This window comes from Puma concolor, chromosome A2 (assembly GCF_028749965.1).
Source record: "Puma concolor isolate L17-30 chromosome A2, mPumCon1.1.hap2, whole genome shotgun sequence".
Taxonomy (NCBI): domain Eukaryota; kingdom Metazoa; phylum Chordata; class Mammalia; order Carnivora; family Felidae; genus Puma; species Puma concolor.
In genome coordinates this window covers 155292807-155315170 of record NC_141668.1, presented here as the reverse complement: position 1 = coordinate 155315170, position 22364 = coordinate 155292807, and the positions used below count along the sequence as shown (strand labels likewise).

General features: G+C 40.6%; 1 protein-coding gene across 2 annotated transcripts in view; it reads right to left on the bottom strand.

Annotated features, from left to right (window-relative positions):
* SETD2 (SET domain containing 2, histone lysine methyltransferase) overlaps window positions 1–22364 on the bottom strand; it is a 127240-nt gene that overhangs the window by 3471 nt on the left and 101405 nt on the right. For both annotated transcript variants that reach the window (XM_086698371.1, XM_086698372.1), the window contains exons 16-18: window positions 20885–21019; window positions 18236–18375; window positions 15767–15878 (exon numbers count right to left, since the gene is read on the bottom strand). In XM_086698371.1, the coding sequence (XP_086554497.1) occupies window positions 15767–15878; window positions 18236–18375; window positions 20885–21019 (387 nt within the window). The remainder of the gene's footprint in view (window positions 1–15766; window positions 15879–18235; window positions 18376–20884; window positions 21020–22364) is intronic.

Below are 22364 nucleotides of genomic sequence, written 5' to 3'. Positions count from 1 at the left end.
CCAAGTTCTTTGCCCAAAGTCAAAGTTACATCCTTGATGTAGCTATACATTTCCAGTTGTTTCAGAGTCCCCTTCCCTGAGGAGGAATGTGCTGTGTGACAACGGACCACTCGGGTCCCTGTTCTGCGCTTCAGTACCCACACTGTCAAGTGAGGCTGGGACTCGGTGAGCCCCACCTCTCCTGGCTCTGACATTCTGTGATTCCAGGACAAAAGAAAGTGCTCTGAAGACCTTTCACCACACAACTGGAAGGTCAGACCACACCACTGCCCTCAGCCAGGCCCTTCCACTCTCCATGGATACTCGTCACCTCTCCTCCAAAGGCAGAACCAGCCAGACTGCAGGAAAACAGTCTCAGCATGCAGGGGAGGCTCCCTGGAGGTTGGGATCTCCAGCTCGGGAATGGAAAGCCTAAAGACATATCGTAGTACTGGGGGGGAAGGAGACCAGGGTCATCCAAGTCAGTGAACAGATGAGAGGATGCTAAGACACAGAAGATACTCCATCCGAAGCTGGTAAGATGACGACAAACCTAAAAATACTCCCTCTTCCAGCTGTGCTGGAGTCAAGGCTGCCAAGTTCCCCCTAACTGGGCACCGCCAGGAGGTAAGGGGCCAGCAGCTGTGGCATTTGGAGCACCTGCCATGCAAGGCCATCTCCCCATACCTTTGCCCACCACCAAGCATCAAGCCCCTCGCTATTAAATGTGCTTTTCCACGGAAAAGATCTAGGAGCAATTCCCCTTTGAAAGATTTCAGATGGACATAGCAGCCACAGTTGCTATGACGGGTACTTCATGTTTTTGCCAGCTGCTTAGAGCAGAGAATTTTTCTACTCCCAAACCATCCCCCAGTTTGGATTCCTCCGTTTCCATAAACAGTATGAAGGCGCTGGTGATGAAGGAGCTGTTCAGCTCACTTTGCTCTGGACCGGCTCCAGAGAAAGGTGAAACTCCCTTGGCTTTGGGCTGCTACAAATCTGCTTTCTCTGATTTGTTATAAAAGCTTTACATATTTTCCATTTTTCCACTTTCTGAGGCTGTGGGAGCAGGAGGGAGAAGGCAGGGCAGAAAGAGTATTACAGATTCAACCTGTTTTCAGGAAACAAGACCAAACAGCACACTAACTCTATTTTCAAATGTTTTGCTTTGGGATTTTGTGGTTATTTTTTCCAGTAGTAGGGACTGTGGCTGTGCTTCACAATAAGACCTCAGGTAGCAAGGGATCAAGAATTGCCTGACTGCGCCAAGGAAACTTCACACCCTCAGCTGTTCTCTTGTAGCTCTCGGAAATGAGTAGCAATACCAACGGCTACAGAGAGCCCCTGGAGATGACAACCATCTCAAGGCTCCTGATCCTAGAGAAGAGGCCAGGCTCTCAGTGAGGGTACTGTGCAAACAGAAATGTTCTGCTTCCCTCTGAATGCGGTATGTGTTCAAAAGCTAAATAAATCTAGCATATATTTAACAGCTTTCTAATTGAATCTCTGACTTGGTGAGGTTGGTAGGGCTTTAAAAACACAGTTACAGAGCACAGTCCACTGAGCTCTGTCTAGGAGATTTCGTGGTCCTTTTGAGTGCTGAGCAACTGGGACTGAGAAAGGAAATGTTCAAATGAAGGGTACCTAACTTTACATCACAGAAATCATACACCAAAATGAAGTACTCTAGGGAGTACTGAAATTCATGTATGCCTCTTGGTCTGTGGTCTGCAAATGGCATGTGAAATGATTTCAGAAACTGGTTAATGCTTACTTCAGCCCAATGCCAAGCAATACCTGGAGCCAGACTCAGAGCCAAGGACAGCACCTGATGGACACTGACATGAAAAACCTCCTTTACTCCAGAAAAGTCCCATTTAAAATATTAGCATCTCTACAATACATAAACTTTTAAAACAAGTGTTAGTGACCTTCTCAAATGCCTATTGCCAAATAAAAATCCTTTAGCACCAGAAAAGACCATTAGCTTGTACCAACGGTCCCAAACATATAACAAGCTATCTCATGGGGTAGAGAACATCTACCTAATGCAAGTGGTCTTGCTGAGATCCCAGGAACCCATCAGAGAGGGGAAGGCACTCTGATGGGTGCAAAAGCAATGTTTTCCCAGGGCCTCAGCAATAATCAGCCTTTTCCATCTGCTGTCTCATATGGGGCATCAGCCAATGGAGAACTGTGGTGGGAATCTACGTGAACAGTGGCCAGATGAGAACACACAATGAGATGCAGGCAGAGGGCTCGGCAGACAGCCAGAGCTTCCTGCCTTGAGCAGCTCACCCTGCTGTCGGCCTTCATCTGGGACATGTCTGGATTCCAGGGAATCTGGTTGGAATATGATCAGACATGAATATGACAAGGAAGGCCCAAGTACCTTCACATTACCTAAGGTGAGGCTTCAAGTCCTTTTGGCTTAGAAGGGAATGACTTCAAGTTTTTTGGATGGCTCCGATAATCACATACTGGCTGTGTAACACGACAAATGCAAACTCCAATCTTTATTATACTGACAGAGATGACCATGTCACAAAGCCCACACGCCTTGGAACTTAGGAGTGTGGGGTTGGCTGAAATGAGTCCTGTCAGAGAGAGAGCAGGACATACCCACCTAATGCTTCTCTCTTCCTGAATTTAATTTAAATACTACCCCTTGGAACATGAAATGTAAGACATTATTCAAGGAGGAACTTTATCTTTCAGGGCAGCATGAATCCAGAAGAAGTTGAGCTTATCAGAAACACTGCACATGATTCAACCAAAATCCTGCAGTGTGTGACCCTGTATATGTCAACTGAAAATAATAAAAGCTCAGTATATTCTGTTTTGGAGCTGCCACCACCTTTGGTAGCAAAAAGAGCAAAATTATTTATTTCAATGTTTGGCTCTAGATAAGGCGCCACACTTCATTCTGTCAAGAAAAAAAAAAAGGTACTCGTTAGGGAAGGGAGGATTGGACAGGAACAAAAAGATCTTTAAGGCAGTTTCTAGAAACAGTGTTTCAACAGTCTGACTAGATTACACATAGGCTGCATCTATTTCCCTCAGAAAAGTGGAACTAAGAAAGCTGGAACGAAGGTCCTAAAGACATCTCTGCGAACCAGAAGGCCCCCTACTCTTTCCATCTGGCCCTGAGTGCAGCGCAGCCCTGGAGGCTTCTCTCTGGTCCCCCAGCTAGCAACCAGGCTGTACTTATTGGGCAACTTAACTGTCTGCTCTGCAGAGATCTGGGCTCTGGTTTCTGACAGTCCTCTCTCAAATGTGATTTCTCTCTTGCTAGGAAGTGATTTCATGTGGCATCCTTTTGCAAACTGCCCCAAAGCCAAAGATAGGACCATCAACTGAGGAAAGACTCATGGCCCCTGATCCCATCCTCTTCCAATTCCATCAATCCAACAAACACTCTACAGCCACTCTTTTAACATAACATAGTTACACTCAGGACATCTACTACACTGTGTCTGAGTGTTAATTAAAAGCCAGAAGCCGCTGGTAAAAACTGCTGTCTCTCAGTCATGCAAGCAGTCAGCAATGATTCATGTCTCAGGCCTCAAAGGGAAAGCTGGACTTCACACTCACCAAATGAGGGATGATGGAAGAGAGCACAAGATGACCAAGAGGAAGGAACAACACTGGAGGAAAACAGAGAAGGAGGGCTCTCACAGACGCTTACTCTCAGCATCAAAAGCTTTCAAAACCACCCATCCAGCACCACATAGCACTCTTCAAATAATTCTCTGCCCATTACACACCTCCCCCGTGTAGATATCATAAGGTTTCAAAAAAACACTAATTTACTGATGTCTCAAACCTAGATACAACTGCCTACCGGCCACCATTCCTACCCTGAATCTTGTAAGGAGCTCGAATCCACAATGAACTTATTTCCAAACCTCTTCCTGATCTTTCCTTCATCTCCTAGACTGAATTAATGGGATCTTATGCCACCAAGCAATAAATGAGGATGGTGGGCCATCCTTGCCTCTTCCATACCCACTTGTTTGCAAAGCCTTGACCACAATGCCTCTCAAATGTCTTTGCATGAATCCCCAACATCTCCACTCTTAGTCCCTCACTTTGCCTAAACTATTCTTAATACTCTCCAATCTGATCTCCCTGCTACCAATCTCAACTTTTCAAATGAGCCTGTTTCGCTCAAGGGAAACATGAGACTATCTGATTCCCCTGCTTTAAAAGCATTCACTGGCTCCCAAGTACCTATCATACTTATAATAATCACATCAGTAGCACACAAAGATCTTAAGAGAACTTAAATAGGACTTTTCCATATTTTTTGTCTTGTTCACTACCCCATATGCACCAAACTCACCATACCCAAATATATTGTTCCCTATATATACGGTCTTGTCCTCACCTTATGTGTTTGCAAAAACTGCTTTCTCTACCTAGAATGCTCCATCCTGCCCACACTGGCTATAAGGTAAAGTCATGTTTTGTGACATTTCACTGATGCATCTTCTCAAACCATTAATCACTGTGCTCCCATAGCATTTTGTACATACTTTTTATTTTTTATTGTTTTATTTTAAGCAGGCTCCATGCCCAACATGGGGATAGAACTCACAACCCTGAGACCAAGAGTCGCATGTTCTACTGACTGAGCCAGCCAGGCGCTCCTGTACATACTTCTAATATAGCAATTATCCCACTGTGTTCTTGGTTTATATATGTGGCTACTTCTTTAGAATGAACTTCCTGAAGACTAGTATTCAGTTTTATTTCTTTTTCTATCCCTAATACCTCACACAAAACATGTAAATTAATGAAAATTCACAATAGTACAATCTGTACCTCCAAGGGAATTAAAATCTATACAAAAGCCCTAAAGATGAAAAAAAAAAAAGTTGGCCAGAGAAATAAAAACACTCTAAAGGCTTCCTTCTCCTGTCTTTTGAGATACTAGCCAGATGAATGCAGTTGTAAACTGGTTAGGAAGGTTGGATCCAAGTAAGTCCCTAGCTATCCAAGTCAGAGTACATCTTAATGTCAGAAACTATGGTCTGGAAAGGGGTACAAAGACTGACACCTCAAGCCTTTGGTCTTTCAGGACAAGTTTGGGTGGAAGATCAAAACTCATTTGTTCTGTCATCTGTTATATCCAGATCAAAGGGTTAATAACAGAATAGATGACTTTTGTTTACATTTTCTCATAGAAATACTAGAAAAGGTAAAGCTGACAAATCAGAGATAAAAGGCTAAGAAGCTAAGATACAGGGTGAATATCCAACGAGATTTTGCTGGAAGCACATAACAGTTATGGGGTTTTTCTCTGGGTACTTGTTTCTATAAAAACTCTCCTACTGAACCTTCACATACTGCTGGGGTGGAAATGTACAATGATATAGCTACTTTAGAAAACAATTTGACAATTTCTTAAAAGTTCAACATAAATCAGACATATGACCCAGCAATTCCACTGTTAAGTGCCTACCCAAGAGAGCCGAAAATGCACATGCAATGAGATACACAGATATCCACACAGCATTGTTCCTAACGGCCAAAGATCAGGAACAACCCAAACATCCATCAAGTGGTGAGTGGCTAAACAAAATGTGGTCCATCTATACAAGGGAATAGTGTTCAGCCATAAAAATGAAATTCTGATATATGCTATAACAAGGATGAACTTTGAAAACCTTACACTATGTAAGAAGCCAGTCACAAAGACCATGCATTATATAATTCCACTTATATGAAATGTCCAGAAAAGGCAAATCTATCAAGAAAGAAACAGATACAGGGCACCTGGGTGGCTCCGTCGGTTGAGCGTCTGACTTCGGCTCAGGTCATGATCTCATGGTTTGTGAGTTCGAGCCCCACATCAGGCTTGCTACTGTCAGCCTGTCGGTGCAGACCCTACTTTGGATCCTCTGTCCCCCTCTCTCTGCCCCTCTCCTGCTTACACTCTCCCCCCAAAATAAAATAAGTAGAAGGAAAGGAAAGGAAGGGAAAGGGAAAGGGAAAGGGAAAGGGAAAGGGAAAGGGAAAGGGAAAGGGAAAGGGAAAGGGAAAGGGAAAGGGAAAGGAAAGGAAAGGAAAGGAGGAAGAAAGAAAGAAAGAAACCAGATCTGTTGTTGAGCTGGGGGTAGGTATGGGGATTAACTGTAAAGGGATATAAAAAAATCTTATGGGGGGGGGATAAAAAACGTTCTAAAAGCGTATTATAGTAATGGCTGCATAATTGGTAAATTGATTAATTTTTGACATCTACTTATTCTTTTTTTTTTTTTTCAACGTTTATTTATTTTTGGGACAGAGAGAGACAGAGCATGAACGGGGGAGGGGCAGAGAGAGAGGGAGACACAGAATCGGAAACAGGCTCCAGGCTCTGAGCCATCAGCCCAGAGCCTGACGCGGGGCTCGAACTCACGGACCGCGAGATCGTGACCTGGCTGAAGTCGGACGCTTAACCGACTGCGCCACCCAGGCGCCCCTGACATCTATTTATTCTTGAGAGAAAGACTGAATGTGAGCAGGGGAGGGGCAGAGAGAGACAGAGACACAGAATCTGAAGCAGGATCCAGGCTCTGAGCCAAAGTCGGATGCTTAGAGCCACCCAGGCACCCCACAACTTGGTGAATTCATTAAAAGTCACTGAATTGTAAAACTAAATTTTATGGTAGGTATGTTTTACCTCAATAAAGTTGTTTAAGCCCTTCCACAGTCTTGTGCTTCTTGGCCATGACAAGTTAACTGTTAATGAACTATCCCTCTTACTGTAAACAACCAAAACACTAGGCAAAATACATGAAAAAATAGTTGCCATGCATTGGACATTAGGCAGCACTGGATTACCATACCAGAAACAAGGGACAAAAGAAGGTATGCCCTGAGTATCCTGGCTTTCCTTGTGTAGCAGACCCCAGAGCAGGGAGGAAAACCTAAGCATAGCATAGCATGGTGGTCTCATGAGCTGAGGAGATAAGACTGCAGCTGTAAGTGTCTGAGATGAGCTATAAACTAACAACTGCCAGAGCTCACAGAAGACTGGAAAACATCTGAGCTTCTACCAGTCGGAGTGAAGAGACCTTGGTGTGAACCTAAGGCATTCAGTGAAGATCCAAGAAAGACCACCTCTTGGATAGTGGCAGTCATCCCAAGAGAAAAGACTACTAGACTACTCTGGACCCAACCTACCAAAAATTAACAACAAACTTCTGAAGAATCAAACTGATCTTTAACTGCCTGCCAAGAACAAAGTCTATCAGTCTTTCATAGACAATAAAACTCTGAAACTCGATGTAAGAAGCACAATGTCCAGTGCTCAAACGAAAATTACTCGATGCACGTGAAGCAGGAAAATTTTAATCAGATAATCACAGGAAAAGTCAGTCACTAGAAACATGCCCAGAAATAAAAGTGAAGCTGAACATTACGAACATTCAAGGATCTAAAGGAGCAAAGAAACTGATACTATTAAAAATAATGAAACCGAAATTTTAGAGCTGAAAAATATAATTGAAATAAAAAAATCTATTTCCATATTTGATGAAAAATATCAATCCACAGATCCAAATGGCTAAAAAACCCAGAGAGGTTAAACAAAGAAGACAACACCAAGGTACATCACAATCAAATTCTTAAAAACCAATTTTAATGAGAAGATTAAGACTTTTCTCCATGCAGACAGAAAGGAGGAAAGAAATATCATATTTGGGGGAACAAAGAGAAGTACATCCTTCTTATTAGAAACAACTGTAAATAGGGGCACCTGGGTGGCTCAGTTGGTTGGGTGTCCAACTTCAGCTCAGGTCATGACCTCACAGTTTGTGAATTTGAGCCCTGCATCAGGCTCTGTGCTGACAGCTCAGAGCCTGGAGCCTGCATCAGATTCTGTGTCTCCCTCTCTCTCTCTGACCCTCCCCCCCCACTCACACTGTCTCTGTCTCTTGAGAATAAACATTAAAAAAAAATAAAAGAAAAACTGTAAATAAGGAAAAAATGGAATAACATCTTTTAAGTGTTGAAAGGGAAAATAAAATATCAACTTAGAATTCTATATCCAGTGAAAATATCCTTCAAAAATAAAGGTAAGAAGGAGTCTGGCAGCTTCTCACAAAATTGAACATACTCTTATGATCCAACAATCATGATTCTGGATATTTACCCAAATGAGGAGAAAATTTATGCCCACAAAAAACTTGCACAAACTTGGAAGCAACCAAGATGTCTTTCAGTAGCTAGTTAATGTATACATGAACTGTGGTTAATCCAGACAATGAAATATTTAGTGCTACAAAGAAGTGAGGTAGCAAGCCACGGAAAGATCTGAAGGAACCTTAAATATATAATGCTAACTAAATGAAGCCAATCTGAAAAGGCAACACACTACATGACCCCAGCTATATGACATTCTGTAAAAAGCCAAACTACACACACAGTAAAAAGATCACTGGTTGTCAGGGATAGTGATAAGGGACGTGGACAAGGAGGGTAGGATGAACAGGGGGAGCACAGAGGATTTTTAGGGCAGTAAAACTATCCTGTATGATACTATAATGGTGGATACATACCATTATACATTTCTCAAACCCACAGAGTGTACAACACCAAGAATCCTAATGCAAACTATAGACTTTGGGTGGTAATGACAGGTCATTGTAGGTTCACTGACTGTAATAAATGGACTGCTCTGGCAGGCTATTGATAGTGGGTGAAGCTGTGCATGTGTGGTGACAGGGTTATAGAGAAACTCTGTGCACTTCCCACCCAATTTTGACGTGAACCTAAAACTGCTCTAAAAAATAAAGTCTGTTAAAAAGAAAAAAAAAAAAAAGGACAAGAACACTTTTCAGACAAACAAAAACTGAGAGAATTCATGACCATTAGACCTGAAATACTAGAAATATTAAAGGAAACTCTTCAGTCTAAAGGAAAATGATTCCAGAAAGAGCTCAAATCTCCATGAAAGAATAAAATCTGCCAGAACTGGTAACCATGTGGGTAAATATAAGACTTTGCTCCCAAGTTTAAAAAATTTAACATGTAATGAACTGTTGAAAGCAAAAACATAACAATATATTCCGGGGTTCATAGCATATGACAGGATAAAAAGAATGTATGGTAACAGTACAATGGACAGGAGGGGGCAAAATATAAGTAGGTTCTTACAATTATAGATAGATACAATGGTATTTGGCATGAGACTATAAGGAGATAAATATTCATATTGTAAACCACAGACCAGCAGTTCTTAAACTTTTAGGTCTCAGGATTCCTTTTTTGCTCTTCAAATGTTTTTTAAATGTTTATTTTGAGAGAGAGAGAGTACATGTGCACACGAACAAGGTAGGGGGAGAGAGAGAGAGAGAGGGAGGGAGGGAGGGAGGGAGGGAGGGAGAGAGAGAGAGAGAGGGAGGGAGGGAGGGAGGGAGAGAGGGAGGGAGGGAGAGAGGGAGGGAGGGAGGGAGGGAGGGAGGGAGGGAGGGAGGAAGAATATCCCAAGCAGGCTCCACACTATCAGCATAGAGCCTGATGCAGGGCTTGATCCCACGAACTGGGAGATCACTACCTGAGCCAAAATCAAGAGTTGGACGCTTAACTGACTGAGTCACCCAGGCGCCCCTGCTCTTCAAAGAGCTTTTGCTCATATGGATTCTATCTATCCAAACTTACATTAGAAATTAAATGTAAACAAAAAATATTAATTTTGAAACAGCATCAATAAACCTATCATATGTGAATATAATTTTTTTTTGTGAAAAGGTAACTTTCTTTTCCCAAACTAAAGAAATTATTAAGAGTGGCACAGTTTTATATATTAGAAATCTCTTTAATGTCAGGCTTACAGAAGACAGCTGGATTCTCATTTCCTTCACATTTTTTTTTCAACGTTTATTTATTTGTGGGACAGAGAGAGACAGAGCATGAACGGGGGAGGGGCAGAGAGAGAGGGAGACACAGAATCGGAAACAGGCTCCAGGCTCTGAGCCATCAGCCCAGAGCCTGACGCGGGGCTCGAACTCACGGACCACGAGATCGTGACCTGGCTGAAGTCGGACACTTAACCGCCTGCGCCACCCAGGCGCCCCTCATTTCCTTCACATTTAATCATGTCATGTACCCTTTGGAAAATTCCATGGTATACTTATGAATGAGAGTGACAAAGGAATATGATGTTTTAGTATTACTATGAAAACAGTTTTGACCTCATGGCTCCCTTGAAAGGGTCTTCAAGTCCCTAGGGATCCCTGCACTACACTCTGATAACCACTCCTTACAGAAACTACTAAAAAGTTAAATAAGGAAGAATGGATAATAAGCCAATAGAAAAAGATAAAATGAAGTATTTTGGGGGAAAATGTAGATTTATCCAAAAAGAAAGAAAAAAACACACAGAAGACAGATGAAAAAAATAGAAAAAAAATGAGGGGGTAGATCTTAAACCCAACGTTACTGACACATTTACTAAATATTAACAGATTAAACACACCAATTAAAAGGCAGAGACTGTCAGAGTCATGGGTAATGAAAAGGTAATGGGTAATAAAACCATCCATAAGAGTCTGAATTGCTTTGCATCAGTGCTTACAAATTCCTCTATTTGCAGCCTCATTCTGAATTTTAGGGCCTATGACATAAGCCTTAAGACATAAACACTGTAGAAATCAATGAGCTACTCATCTACTCCCTGATAGATTCATTTCATAAATATTTTATTAAGTACCTCTATGTCATAAACTGAATAAACATCCTTCTTTTGTTCTTGATAGGTAAAGAACCTAAAGCCAAAATCTGTACAATACCTTTCTAAATATTTAACTTGCAAAAAATTCGCATATAGTTTATTTTTTCTCTGTGAGTAGATTCTGAAAAATCTCTGAAGAACAGCTCTCATACATGGCCAAAAGTGCCCTCCACTAAGTAACGTAAACGTTCCTAAAGTCAGGCGGTTTGCCCCATCACTGCCAACACAGAGATTTCCCATATGTAGATGGCAGCTTCTGCTGCAGGTGCTGGTCAGCCTTCTCCCAGCTTCCACGGGTCCACAGCACTTGAGTGGATTTCACAAGTACTCTCTTCTACCTTCTATGATAACTGACCAAAACAATGCCAAAATCTTGCTCATTATTCATACTTAAAGATCATCAAAATCATTTAAAAAAAATTTATGTTTATATTTTTGAGAGAAAGAGAGAGGGAGAGAGAGAGAGCATGCAGGTGAGGGGCAGAGAGAGAGAACAGAGGATTCGAAGTGGGCTATGTGCCAATAGCAGAGAACCCTACGCAGGGTTCAAAGTCACAAAGTGAGATCATGACCTAAGCTGAAGTCGGACACTTAACCAACTGAGCCACCCAGGCGTCCCCAAGATCAATTTTCTTAAGAGCTGAAGGTGACTCAGCTCCTGGCTATATAGAAACTAATCTGACAGATTCTATATGTGAATCACTGGCTGAAAATCCAGGACAGTTAACACAGGAGTCTCAGTGATCTCCCCATGATCAGGTAAGCTATTTGGGTGGTAGGGACTCAGGTCACACCACTATCATCCCTTACCCTTACCCAAAGCATGGTGCTTTATGAGGACTCCTCCAACAATCATTGAGCTGTTCTTAAAAGAATTTCCGGGGGCGCCTGGGTGGCGCAGTCGGTTGGGCGTCCGACTTCAGCCAGGTCACGATCTCGCGGTCCGTGAGTTCGAGCCCCGCGTCGGGCTCTGGGCTGATGGCTCAGAGCCTGGAGCCTGTTTCCGATTCTGTGTCTCCCTCTCTCTCTGCCCCTCCCCCGTTCATGCTCTGTCTCTCTCTGTCCCAAAAATAAATAAACGTTGAAAAAAAATTAAAAAAAAAAAAAAAAAAAAAAAAAAGAATTTCCGGATTTGACTCTGACTTGTTTACACATAGAGAGGAGAATCAGAGATTATAATAAATCTGACACCATGATCTGAGCCACAGAATCTAGCTATACCTAAAGCCAATACCACTCTTGACTTTCAAGTTATACAAGCCAATGTCTTTTTTTTTTTTTAATGTTTGTTTATTTTTGAGGGAGAGAGACAGAGCGTGAGTGGGGGAGGGGCAGAGAGAGAGGGAGACAGAGAATCCAAAGCAGGCTCCAGGCTCTGCACTATCAGCACAGAGCCCGATGTGGGTCTCGAACCACGAGACCATGACCTGAGCCGAAGTCGGACACTTAACTGACTGAGTCACCCAGGCACCCCCAATAGGTCTCTTTTTATGTTTATGCTGGTTTCAGCTACATTTTTGTTATTTACAGTTGAAAGCAAACATCTTCAAATACAAAGGTGTAATATTAAATGTGCTGCAAACAATAAAGTGTTTTATGTGCGAGAATAAGGGAGAAAAAGTTTAGACAAAAGCAAATAGCCACAGAAAAAGTTTTCCTTTCTTCTGAATTACATGGCTAGAATGTTTCAAGCTGGTTACCAAAGGTGTCATTTACATAAAATCAAACATTAGGTATAAAACCTCCTCAAATTGATTTTTATCTTCTGCTCAGATAGAAATGGTACAACTATTTCATGAACAGGTCAAATGTACTCAAGAAACTGAAGATATAAGCATTGTTTTGGTTTGACTATGATTCTATTTAGGAGAAAAGACACCTCTAATCTTCAACTATTTGTCCACAGCAAGAACTACACTTGGCAGCCTAATTACATTGTGCACCCAGATTATTATGATTTGAATTCCAAGAGAGTTATTTATGTATTTGTACTTTGGTAAAGAAGAATAATGGAAACATTTCTCTCCTATTTTCTCTGAAAATTGACATCTTTAAATTTCCATTAGAAGTCTCACTATGTAACATCTCTGAGGCAATTAAGAGCTAGGAGGAATGTTTCCTCTTTATAATTTCCCACTTTATAATTTCTCATCTTTACATAAGCACCAACCCCCATCCCAACATATAGGAGCATAGCTATACAGGAGAGCTATACAAGAGAGAGAAAAAACACTTCTCTGCTGCCATAGAAAGTTCCTTAATCACAGTCAAGTTATATCTACCATACTCCAACCGATTTCCTGGCTGAGGTCTGGCCCGTCAAATTTCATACAGGCTTTCACGATGTAAGCATGCAGTAAGAGCTTCATATTTACATTTCACGAAAGGGATATATGATACGCATCCCTATACACCCCACCTGTGGACTGAGTATTCTCTCCCAACTTTCAAATCTGATCAAACTAAAAGTCTGTTATTTTGCCTTCTATTACTAGCAACAAAAAAGTATTAATTCTAATCCTAACTTTGAACTCACACTCCAGTATGTTCAGACAGATTATAAAGTAGAACAGTTTTCCACTAAAACCTGAATATCATGTTAATTTAGGGCCTTGAAGCTTTTCTGGGATTCAGTGTACATATTTACTATAACTAATCCAGGGCAGGAGTTGAGAACCCACAGCCTTGCCTAGAACATGTTACTCACTTTCTCTCCATGTTATCAGATACAATCTGATAAACAGACTCCCCAAGTGGTATATATACAGTGAGCTTTTGCAATTATACTTCTCCTACAGTCAATCAAACAGTATTCTACACTAGACCAAAACACTGAATCATAATTAATGGCTAAGGTGCAAAAAGTAAGGTCTCTTGACATGCTTTATAAACTTGGTCTCAGAGCTCAGCTGTATTCCTACACCAGGGATCTCTTCTCAAACTTTGTTTATTTTTCAAAGGATATAACTAACAGAGCTACAGACGTCTGCAAAGAGGGAGGTGTTGTGGTTTTTTCTTTGTGGTGTGTTAGCTTCTGGATACTTTAAATGGCAGTTGCCTAACAATCCTGGGCATATTCCTAAATGATTCAAGAAAATGTGACAATACCACAGTTACAGTGATGTGGTTAAGTGACTCCAGTGATTCATTCGAAATTTAGCAGGCTCCACGTGGACTTAACTGAAATGCTTGGTTTTTTGGAGAATGGCAAATATATGCTGAAGGAAGGAAAATGCTTCCCCCAAGTGAATAAAATGACAGAAAGTACATTGTTTCCACTTTGATTCTTTCACTCCAACCTCCTTCCTTTTTGCCCTCTTCCCTCTCTCCTACCTCTCCACTGACTTAACTAGTTAAGTGCCTCTTCTCATTAAAAAAATTTTTTGAATACTATTCAGATCTTAGGACACAGAAATATGGTCTTTGATTTCACTGAAGACACCTTACTCCAGGAGATAGTGGGTCTTATTATAAGCGGACAGGGATAAAAATGGTTATAATTCAGTCACTGTGTATTTCATTTACTTGACCTCTAATCCTAATTACTGTTTTGTCAGAGGGAGAGATCAGGGATAAGCTCTTTTTTGCCTTGTTTCTAAAATAATATTTCCATAGTAAAATATTTGTCCCAAATCTTAAAAAAAAAAAAAAAAAAAAAAAAAAAAGTGTGTGTGTTGGGGGGAGGTGGTGGAGGATACTCCTTTGGTGAGGTTGTAAACAGTTAACTTTTTCCCAGAACTATGAATCCCAAAATGGCAGGACATTGAAACACACCATCTCTGTAAAATTTCAGTCAATGAGCTAAAACATTTAAAATGAGACACAGTGCATCAAAAAAGGATGCAGCAGATCTACAAGGAAAGAGCTAAGACAGACATACTTTTTAAGGTTTTATTTTTAAGTAATCTCTACACTTAACACGGGGCTCGAACTCACAACCCCAAGATCGAGAGTTGCATGCTCCAACTGACCCAGCCAGGTACCCCAAATTGCTAAGAAATACTAAAGGAAGTTACAATAGAATATAAATACTATGATTCTATTTGTGTGTTTAAAATGAAAAGTAAGGAGCACCTGGGCTTAACCAGTCAGCTAAGTGCCTGACTCTTTTTTTAAAAAAAATATTTTAATGTTTATTTTACTATTGAGAGACAGAGCAAGACAGAGCATGACAGAGCATGAGCATGGGAGGGGCAGACAGAGGAAGAGACACAGAATTTGAAGCAGGCTCCAGGCTCTGAGCTGTCAGCACAGAGCCCGACGCAGGGCTTAAACCCACCAACTGCGAGATGATGACCTGAGCCGAAGTCAGATGCCCAACCAACTGAGCCACCCAGGCGCCCCAAGCGTCTGACTCTTTAAATTTCCGCTTAGGTCATGTTCTCACGGCATGTGGGAATGAGCCCGATGGATGTCTGCGCTGACACACGGAGCCTGCTTGGGATCCTCTCTCTCGCTCTCTCTGTCCCTCCCCTGCTCATGCGCTCACTCTCTCTCAAAATAAATAAACTTTTAAAAACAAACAAGCAAACAAACAAATAAAATGAAAAGAAAGAAAAACACTTGTGTGTGTACATTTCCCAGAAGAGTCTGGAAGAACACACACCAAAGTAAAGTTTCACAACCTTGGCATTATTAACATTTTGGGCCAGTTCTTTGTTGTGGGGGACTGTCCTGTGCATTGTAAGATGTTTGGTGACTTCCCTTGTCTATAGCATTCCTTCAGTTTTAACAACCAAAACTGTCTCTAAATATTATCAAATGTCCTTGAGGGAGCAAAATTACTCCAGGTTTGAGAACTCCTGTACTAGTTAACAGTATTTATCTCCAGAAAGGGATGATAGGAGAGCAGCTGGAAAGAAATTAAGGGCTTGTATTTTTTGCTTTACATACCATACTGCTGTACTGTTTGGATGTCCTAGGCCTCTCAAGCATTTACGACATGTGTTAATTCTCCAGAACAATAAGGAAAATAGAATCACAAGACCACATGGCTATTGGTCCAGCAAGATGACAGGATACAGACTCCCAGATGATCCGGAAACATGTGTAAGCCATACTCACCTTCATGGGGTTTTCATCATACGTTGGGGTCCCCAGGTCCATCTCAGCTTCATGCTCAAGGCTGGCATCATCTCCTGGGCTTTCCCAAGTAGGAGGATCCCACTGAGTCTGCCTAGAAGAAGGTAAGAACAGCCATGCTATCGTGGCCAGAAAACAGAGAACTCTGGCACAGGCATCTCTGCTCATATACACATAAAATACAACATTTATAATGAGACATAGAGGAAGTCTGCTTCATAAGATAGAAACATTCTTTTGCTATCTTCCCAGCAGCAGTGATTCTATCCCACAGACATACATTGTTTAGCCCACTGTATTTCTCTAGCCAGTGAGGTGGCGATGTTTGCCTTGTCAAAGAGAGTAGTAAAACCAAAACATCCTGTCTGTTTCTCACTTGGCTCTTAATGTTCTGAAAATAGGATTCAGCAAAACCTAAAAAGTACATGGAGTCAGTGCTTGCCTATACCTCCCCTCTGCAGGTGAAGAGATCAACAGCAACTGTACCCAGCATGTACTTGGAGCAAATAAAATAAATCACAACACACTCCTAACAATCCTTGGTCACATGAGAAAATGGTTCCTTGCTTTGGGAGCCTTCTTGTCTGTGGTTGTGCCCCTTTGCTTCAATGACTCATAGCATGGAAAAGACTTCAAGTCAAAAACTTATGCCCTTGGTCCCAAATATTCTCAACTGACTGCAAGAAGAAGGGTTCTACCATGTTAACTCATTCATTGCATGCTATAGTTGTTTTGCAAATAAGAAAGCATTGTAGTTTTTTTTTTTTTTTTTTTTTTTTTTTTTTACAGCTAGATCTGTGAGGTAACAACTGGAAGTAAGGAAATTCAATTCAGGAGACTGAAGTCAGTTGTCACAGGGAATGCTATAAGGAGAATCCCTTAAAATGTCAAAAGCCTCAGAGAACTAGCAACGTATCTGGTGGGTCAATCCTGCCTTTGCAGTCTTGTGCTTTCCTACCACACCAAACTTTTGTCAGAAACGTTAGACGCACTTGAAAAACCATAAAAGAAAATATTTGTATGAAATTTTTTAAACTTGTAAGACATTACAAACAAAAACATTTGCAATAACCTTGATAAAGGGATCTAATAATAATGACAGAAAATGGGTACATGCCCCAAACAAGCAAATCACAAAAGATGTAAACGGCCAACAATAAAGATGGTTCAATAATAAAAGAACTGGAAATGAAAATAAGATGTCTCACCAATTACACTTACAAGATTAAAAGAAATTACGTGAAGAAAAAGGCACTATTGTACACTTTTTGTGGGAGTCTACAATGGTACAGTTTTTTTCATGGTAAGCTGACAATAATTATCAATTTAAAATGTCTATCTTTTTGACTGACAATTCTACCTCTAGAAATCTACCCAAAGAAGGTAAGATTAGTATCTACAAGGATGTCCAGGGTTAGAGTTATATATAAAATCGTGAAAATCCATCAATTAGGGTGGGTTAAATAAAATTTTATATAGCCATACAAAAGAACAGGAGTTGGCAAACTTTTTTTCTATAAATGATCACAGAGTAAATATTTTTGACTTTGTGGGTCACATGGTCTCTGCCACAACTATTCTACTCTGCCACTATATTGTGAAAGCAGCCATAAACAACTCCTAAATAAATGGGAGTGGCTGTGTTCCCCCCAAAACTTCATTTGCAAATACCAGTGGCCTATGGGCATAGTTTGCTGATCCCTCAAAGTATAAGCATGCACTAAAAACAGTGTAGTTCTTTATTAACTGATAACGTTCTATACAGATTGGTAGAAAGATTATAAAAGACGTATCCCAACAACTCACATAAGATTATATACCAATGAGTGTGTACACACACACACACACACACACACACAAATTACATATATTCACATAAAGCTATCTTTTGTCTAAAAGACATATGTATTTTTTAAACTTCTAAGAAAAAGATAAATTGAGCTTTCTATAAACAGCAAGGGTCACCAAACTATGGCTCACGGACCAAAACTGACCTATTGCCTATTTTTGTAAATGAAATTTTATTGGGCAGACATGACCATTCATTATGTATGGTCTATGGCTGTTTGCACAACAATGGCAGAACTAAGTAATTGTGTTTGGCTGGCAAAGCCTAAAACATCATTTGACCTTTTACAGAAAAGGTTTGCCCAGGACCCTCAAAACCCACAACGTTAGATCAAGTCATTATCTTTTTATTTATTTATTTATTTTTTTTACAAACTCTTTAATTTTCCGCAAAAGTCTTGTAGATTAAAAATATATCAAAATTTATCTATCTAAAAAGGCATAACATAACATTTAAGACGTGATTCTGGAAATCTAGCAGCCCTCAAGCATAGTGAACACCAGCCAATGACATCAAGCCAATAATCATAAATCTCCCCTTATGATGGCAGCTTCTTTGACCAACTGAAACTGATTTGGGGATGCCCACACAGCCTTTCTTACCTTGTGATCACGTGGTAGTAATAAATCTTCCCTTCTGGATCTCGGGCTGTCTTCCAGTTGGGAGGTAAGACAATGGTTTTTGGTTTGGGAGGAGAGGGGGGTGGCAGATCCAGAAGATTATTTGTCACTACCATTTCAGGCTAAAAAGAAACACACACACAGACTCTTCATCAGTGACATCTCAAAAAGGACAAAGTAGCCTACTTAAGCAATATGTAAAAACATACCTCTATCTCTATCTTTTAAAAAAAAGATAAAAAAAGGTTCAATCTGGGAAATGATCAGAGACAGAGTATATAAACAGCTTTAGGGATCTATCAGAAAATTGACAGTTGGCTCCAAGTTCACCATCCAACATACCACATTTAAAAATATTCAGCAGCTCACTATCCAGAGCAGTATCTTTCAACCTTAAGAAAAAGAATAAAATAGAAAATGCTAGGAGCGCCTGGGTGGCTCAGTCAGTTAAGTGTCCAACTTCAGCTCAGGTCATGATCTTGCGGTTTGTGAATTCGAGCCCCATGTCGGGCTCTGTGCTAACAGCTCAGAGCCTGGAGTCTGCTTTGGATTCTGTGTCTCCCCCTCTCTCTTTGCCCCTCCCCGCTCAAGGTCTGTATCTTTCAAAAATAAACAGGGGCGCCTGGGTGGCTCAGTCAGTTAAGCATCCGACTTCAGCTCAGGTCATGATCTCGTGGTATGTGAGTTCGAGCCCCACGTCGGGCTCTGTGCTGACAGCTCAGAGCCTGGAGCCTGCTTCAGATTCTGTGTCTCCTTGTCTCTCTGTCCCCCCCTGCTCATGCTCTGTCTCTCTGCCTCAAAATTAATAAAAACATTAAAAAAAATTAAAAACAAAAATAAACAAACATGTAAAAAATTAAAAACAAAACAAAACAATGCTAAATGGCATATACCAACTTCTGGATCCTGATTAGCTGAATTAGCTTTAGATGTATCTTTTTTAAAGAAAAAAGCTGAAAAGCAGTATGACAGAATGTTACCACTTAACCCTTATCTATTTTTCTGTACGTTTTAAACTGCATATTTATAAAAATTTAACGTCACATTTTGAAAAACATGAAAACCTCACAATCCCTGTCGAGGGACTGAACTGTATCCCCCAAATTCCTACGTTGGAGCTCTAACTCCCAACGTGACTATATTTGGAGATAGGGCCTTTAAAGAGGCGATGAAGATTAAATGAGGTCAAAAGGGTAGTTTCCTCATAAGAGGAAAAGACACATTAGGGAACGTAAATATATAGGGAGACGGCAGCCATGTGCAAGGCAAGGAGAAGCCTTAGAACCAAACCTCACCAACACCTTGATGGTATAGACTTCCAGACTCTAGAGCAGTGAGAAAATCAATTTCTGTTAAACCTCTTGGTTTGTGGTATCTTGTTATAATAGATCTAGCAGACTAATAATAAATTACTATAAGAATATATGCCCTTAATTCTCATTCTGTGTAAGCCAATTAATATAGAATACTTTTTCCAGTTTTACCTCTGCTTAAGCAGTCAACGAGGAACCGGAGATCCCAGGCTCAGATAAAATGGGACCACTTTTAAGCAAACACAGGTCTTTGAGCATCACTGTTTTATGCATACCACTAATCCTACTTCATGTAGCTGCTTTTTTTGGTGTCCTACTTCAGTTCTACCTGTAGTCCTCCTTCCAGCCTATAAAGTGACCTCTTTGTCCTAAGCTTCTGTGTCACCTAAGAATACTTCGAATCATTCAGAACTTATTACTAATCCTTCCCACACTTGGGAATGATTCTTTCCCTCCTCAAACTATCTGCACCTTATGTGACACTAATCTCTACTTTTAGTATTATTCATTGTGATCCTCAACTCTCTTATTGGAATGTCAGCTTCTAAGGATAGGAATGGAGTCTTAGGTTTGTATTCAAAATTCCTAGGGCCCAACTCCTAGCAAGCCCTCAAATACCTGCTATAAGAGCACACTGTCTCATCTCCCAACTGTTCCACATGTAGTCTTTATACTCCATCCCCACTAACTGTACTACCTGTCTAAAGCCGCCATCACTCACCGGACTGCTGCAGGAACCTTCTCTGGAGCTGTCGCAACTCCAAAGTGCTAATGTGATCAAGTTATTCTGTTCAGCTTTTCAACAGCTTCCAATGCCAGCCATTTCCCACTTCATCAAGATTTCACCACATTCTTCTCCATATGTTACAGAATACCAAACGTTTCTCTTACTACATATTGTACAGCATGTACAGTGAAGTAGTTCACTTCTGTACTCCTAGTCCACGGGTCTGATATAGTATCATATTCCAGTACTTCATAAAATACAAATAGCTACTCTATAAAATTGTTACTTTAGCAATTCATAGCAAAGTATAAAAATACAAAGTCGGTTTAAATTATAAATAAAAAGGATATCGGAAGCAAAATATGTATCAATCAACATAGGGGTAAAATCTAGAGAACTTTTTTTTTTAATGACTGAGTAATGCTTCCTCAGAGACGCAAGCCCTTGAGTGAAATTGGGGACCAAAGTTAAAGAAAAAAACAAAACAAAACCAAGTGAAAGAAACAAAAATAAAAACCTAAACCAAAAGTAGACCTTCTAAAGATAAGGTACACAGCTAAGGAGTATTTTATCACCTGAAGGGTTTCTTACCGGCTGTAAGGGCTGAGGCTGCCCTGGTGTGACTATCGCAGTCACGGCTGCAGCTGGCTGTACGACCACACCTTGTGGATGAGCTGTGAAAATCTGCTGTCCTTGGATGTACTGAAGACTTGGTTGGGCATAACTCTAAAGATAAAATGAAGAAATTCATAATTTATACTCTTCTGGCTCTAATAAAGCAGTAACTGTCTTCTCAGTTGGCATTCTCTTATTGGAATCCATGAATTTTAACTTTTAGTAAAGAGTATTTCGATACAAATGTGTAAAACAATCCTTTATTTCAAACACAGAAGTTTCTTTTTTTAGTAATTCCCTAGTCATTTACTTACTTTGGTTTTACCATTAAAATACAAAAAACAAAAAAAACAGAAAAGGCTGGGGGGAGGTGAGGAGGCTCCTAAGAGCTGTCCAACTCTTTAGCCTCCAGGGAGACCACAGTAATAACAACTGAAGTGCCGCACCTAGTATATCCAAGACAGCTCCACAGGGCTCTTTTCAGAAAGCCTTTTTACTACCAACTCCTAAAAACTAACAGGTTGTTCTGACTGGAAAAGGTCAAAGAGAGTGAGTGATTCATAGCAGAGGAAGTAAGACAGTGATCTAATTACAACTCCCTCTGAGAGGAAGGAGGGTCTCTCTGTCTGAGAAAGACAGCAGAATTCATTCTAGATAAAATTCTTACCACACACTGATTTATACAGTGCCTCATGACGCTTAGAAAGCCCTTTCACATATATAATCTCATTTAGTCCTGACTACCATCAGAGGTGAGGATCTCCCCCACCTGGAGTCACATAAGCAATTAAGGACCATGGCTAGGACTTAAACTTACTCTGGAATTAGTTCTCAGCACTAGAAACACTCTTAAAGAAGAGGTGACAACAAGCCCTGAAACACAACCCTGTTGTCTCAAGAGGTGATGACTACCAAGGAGGTGAACAGAGATAGATGCAGCCTGTACTTGAGGACAGATTTTGATCCTAGGGACTGAGATTCCACCACATAAAATAATTTCAGAAGTATTAACTGGTAAGTGCTCAAAATATAAAATACAATCATTCCAAATGATACCAGTAAAGACCCAAAGAGTCCGATTAGGCCAATGGAACTACCAAAGAGATTTCTGGATAAGTACCGAGAGGGCACAGAGAAAAAGAGGAAGAATACAACCCAGCTGACCCTTGAACATGTGGATTTGAACTACACAGGGCCACTTATAACAGATTTTCTACAGTATAGTACTGTAAATGTATTTTCCTTATGATTTTCTTAATGTTCTTTTTCTCTAGCTGACTTTATTTTAAGAATACAGAATATAAAACATGTAGCATACAAAATATCGGTTCATCAACTGCTTATGTTATTGGTAAGGTAACAGTAGTGAAGTTTTGGGGGAGTTAAAAGTCATACGCAGATTTTTGACTGAGGAGAGAGGTTTGGCACTCTTAACCCCTACATAGTACAAAGGTCA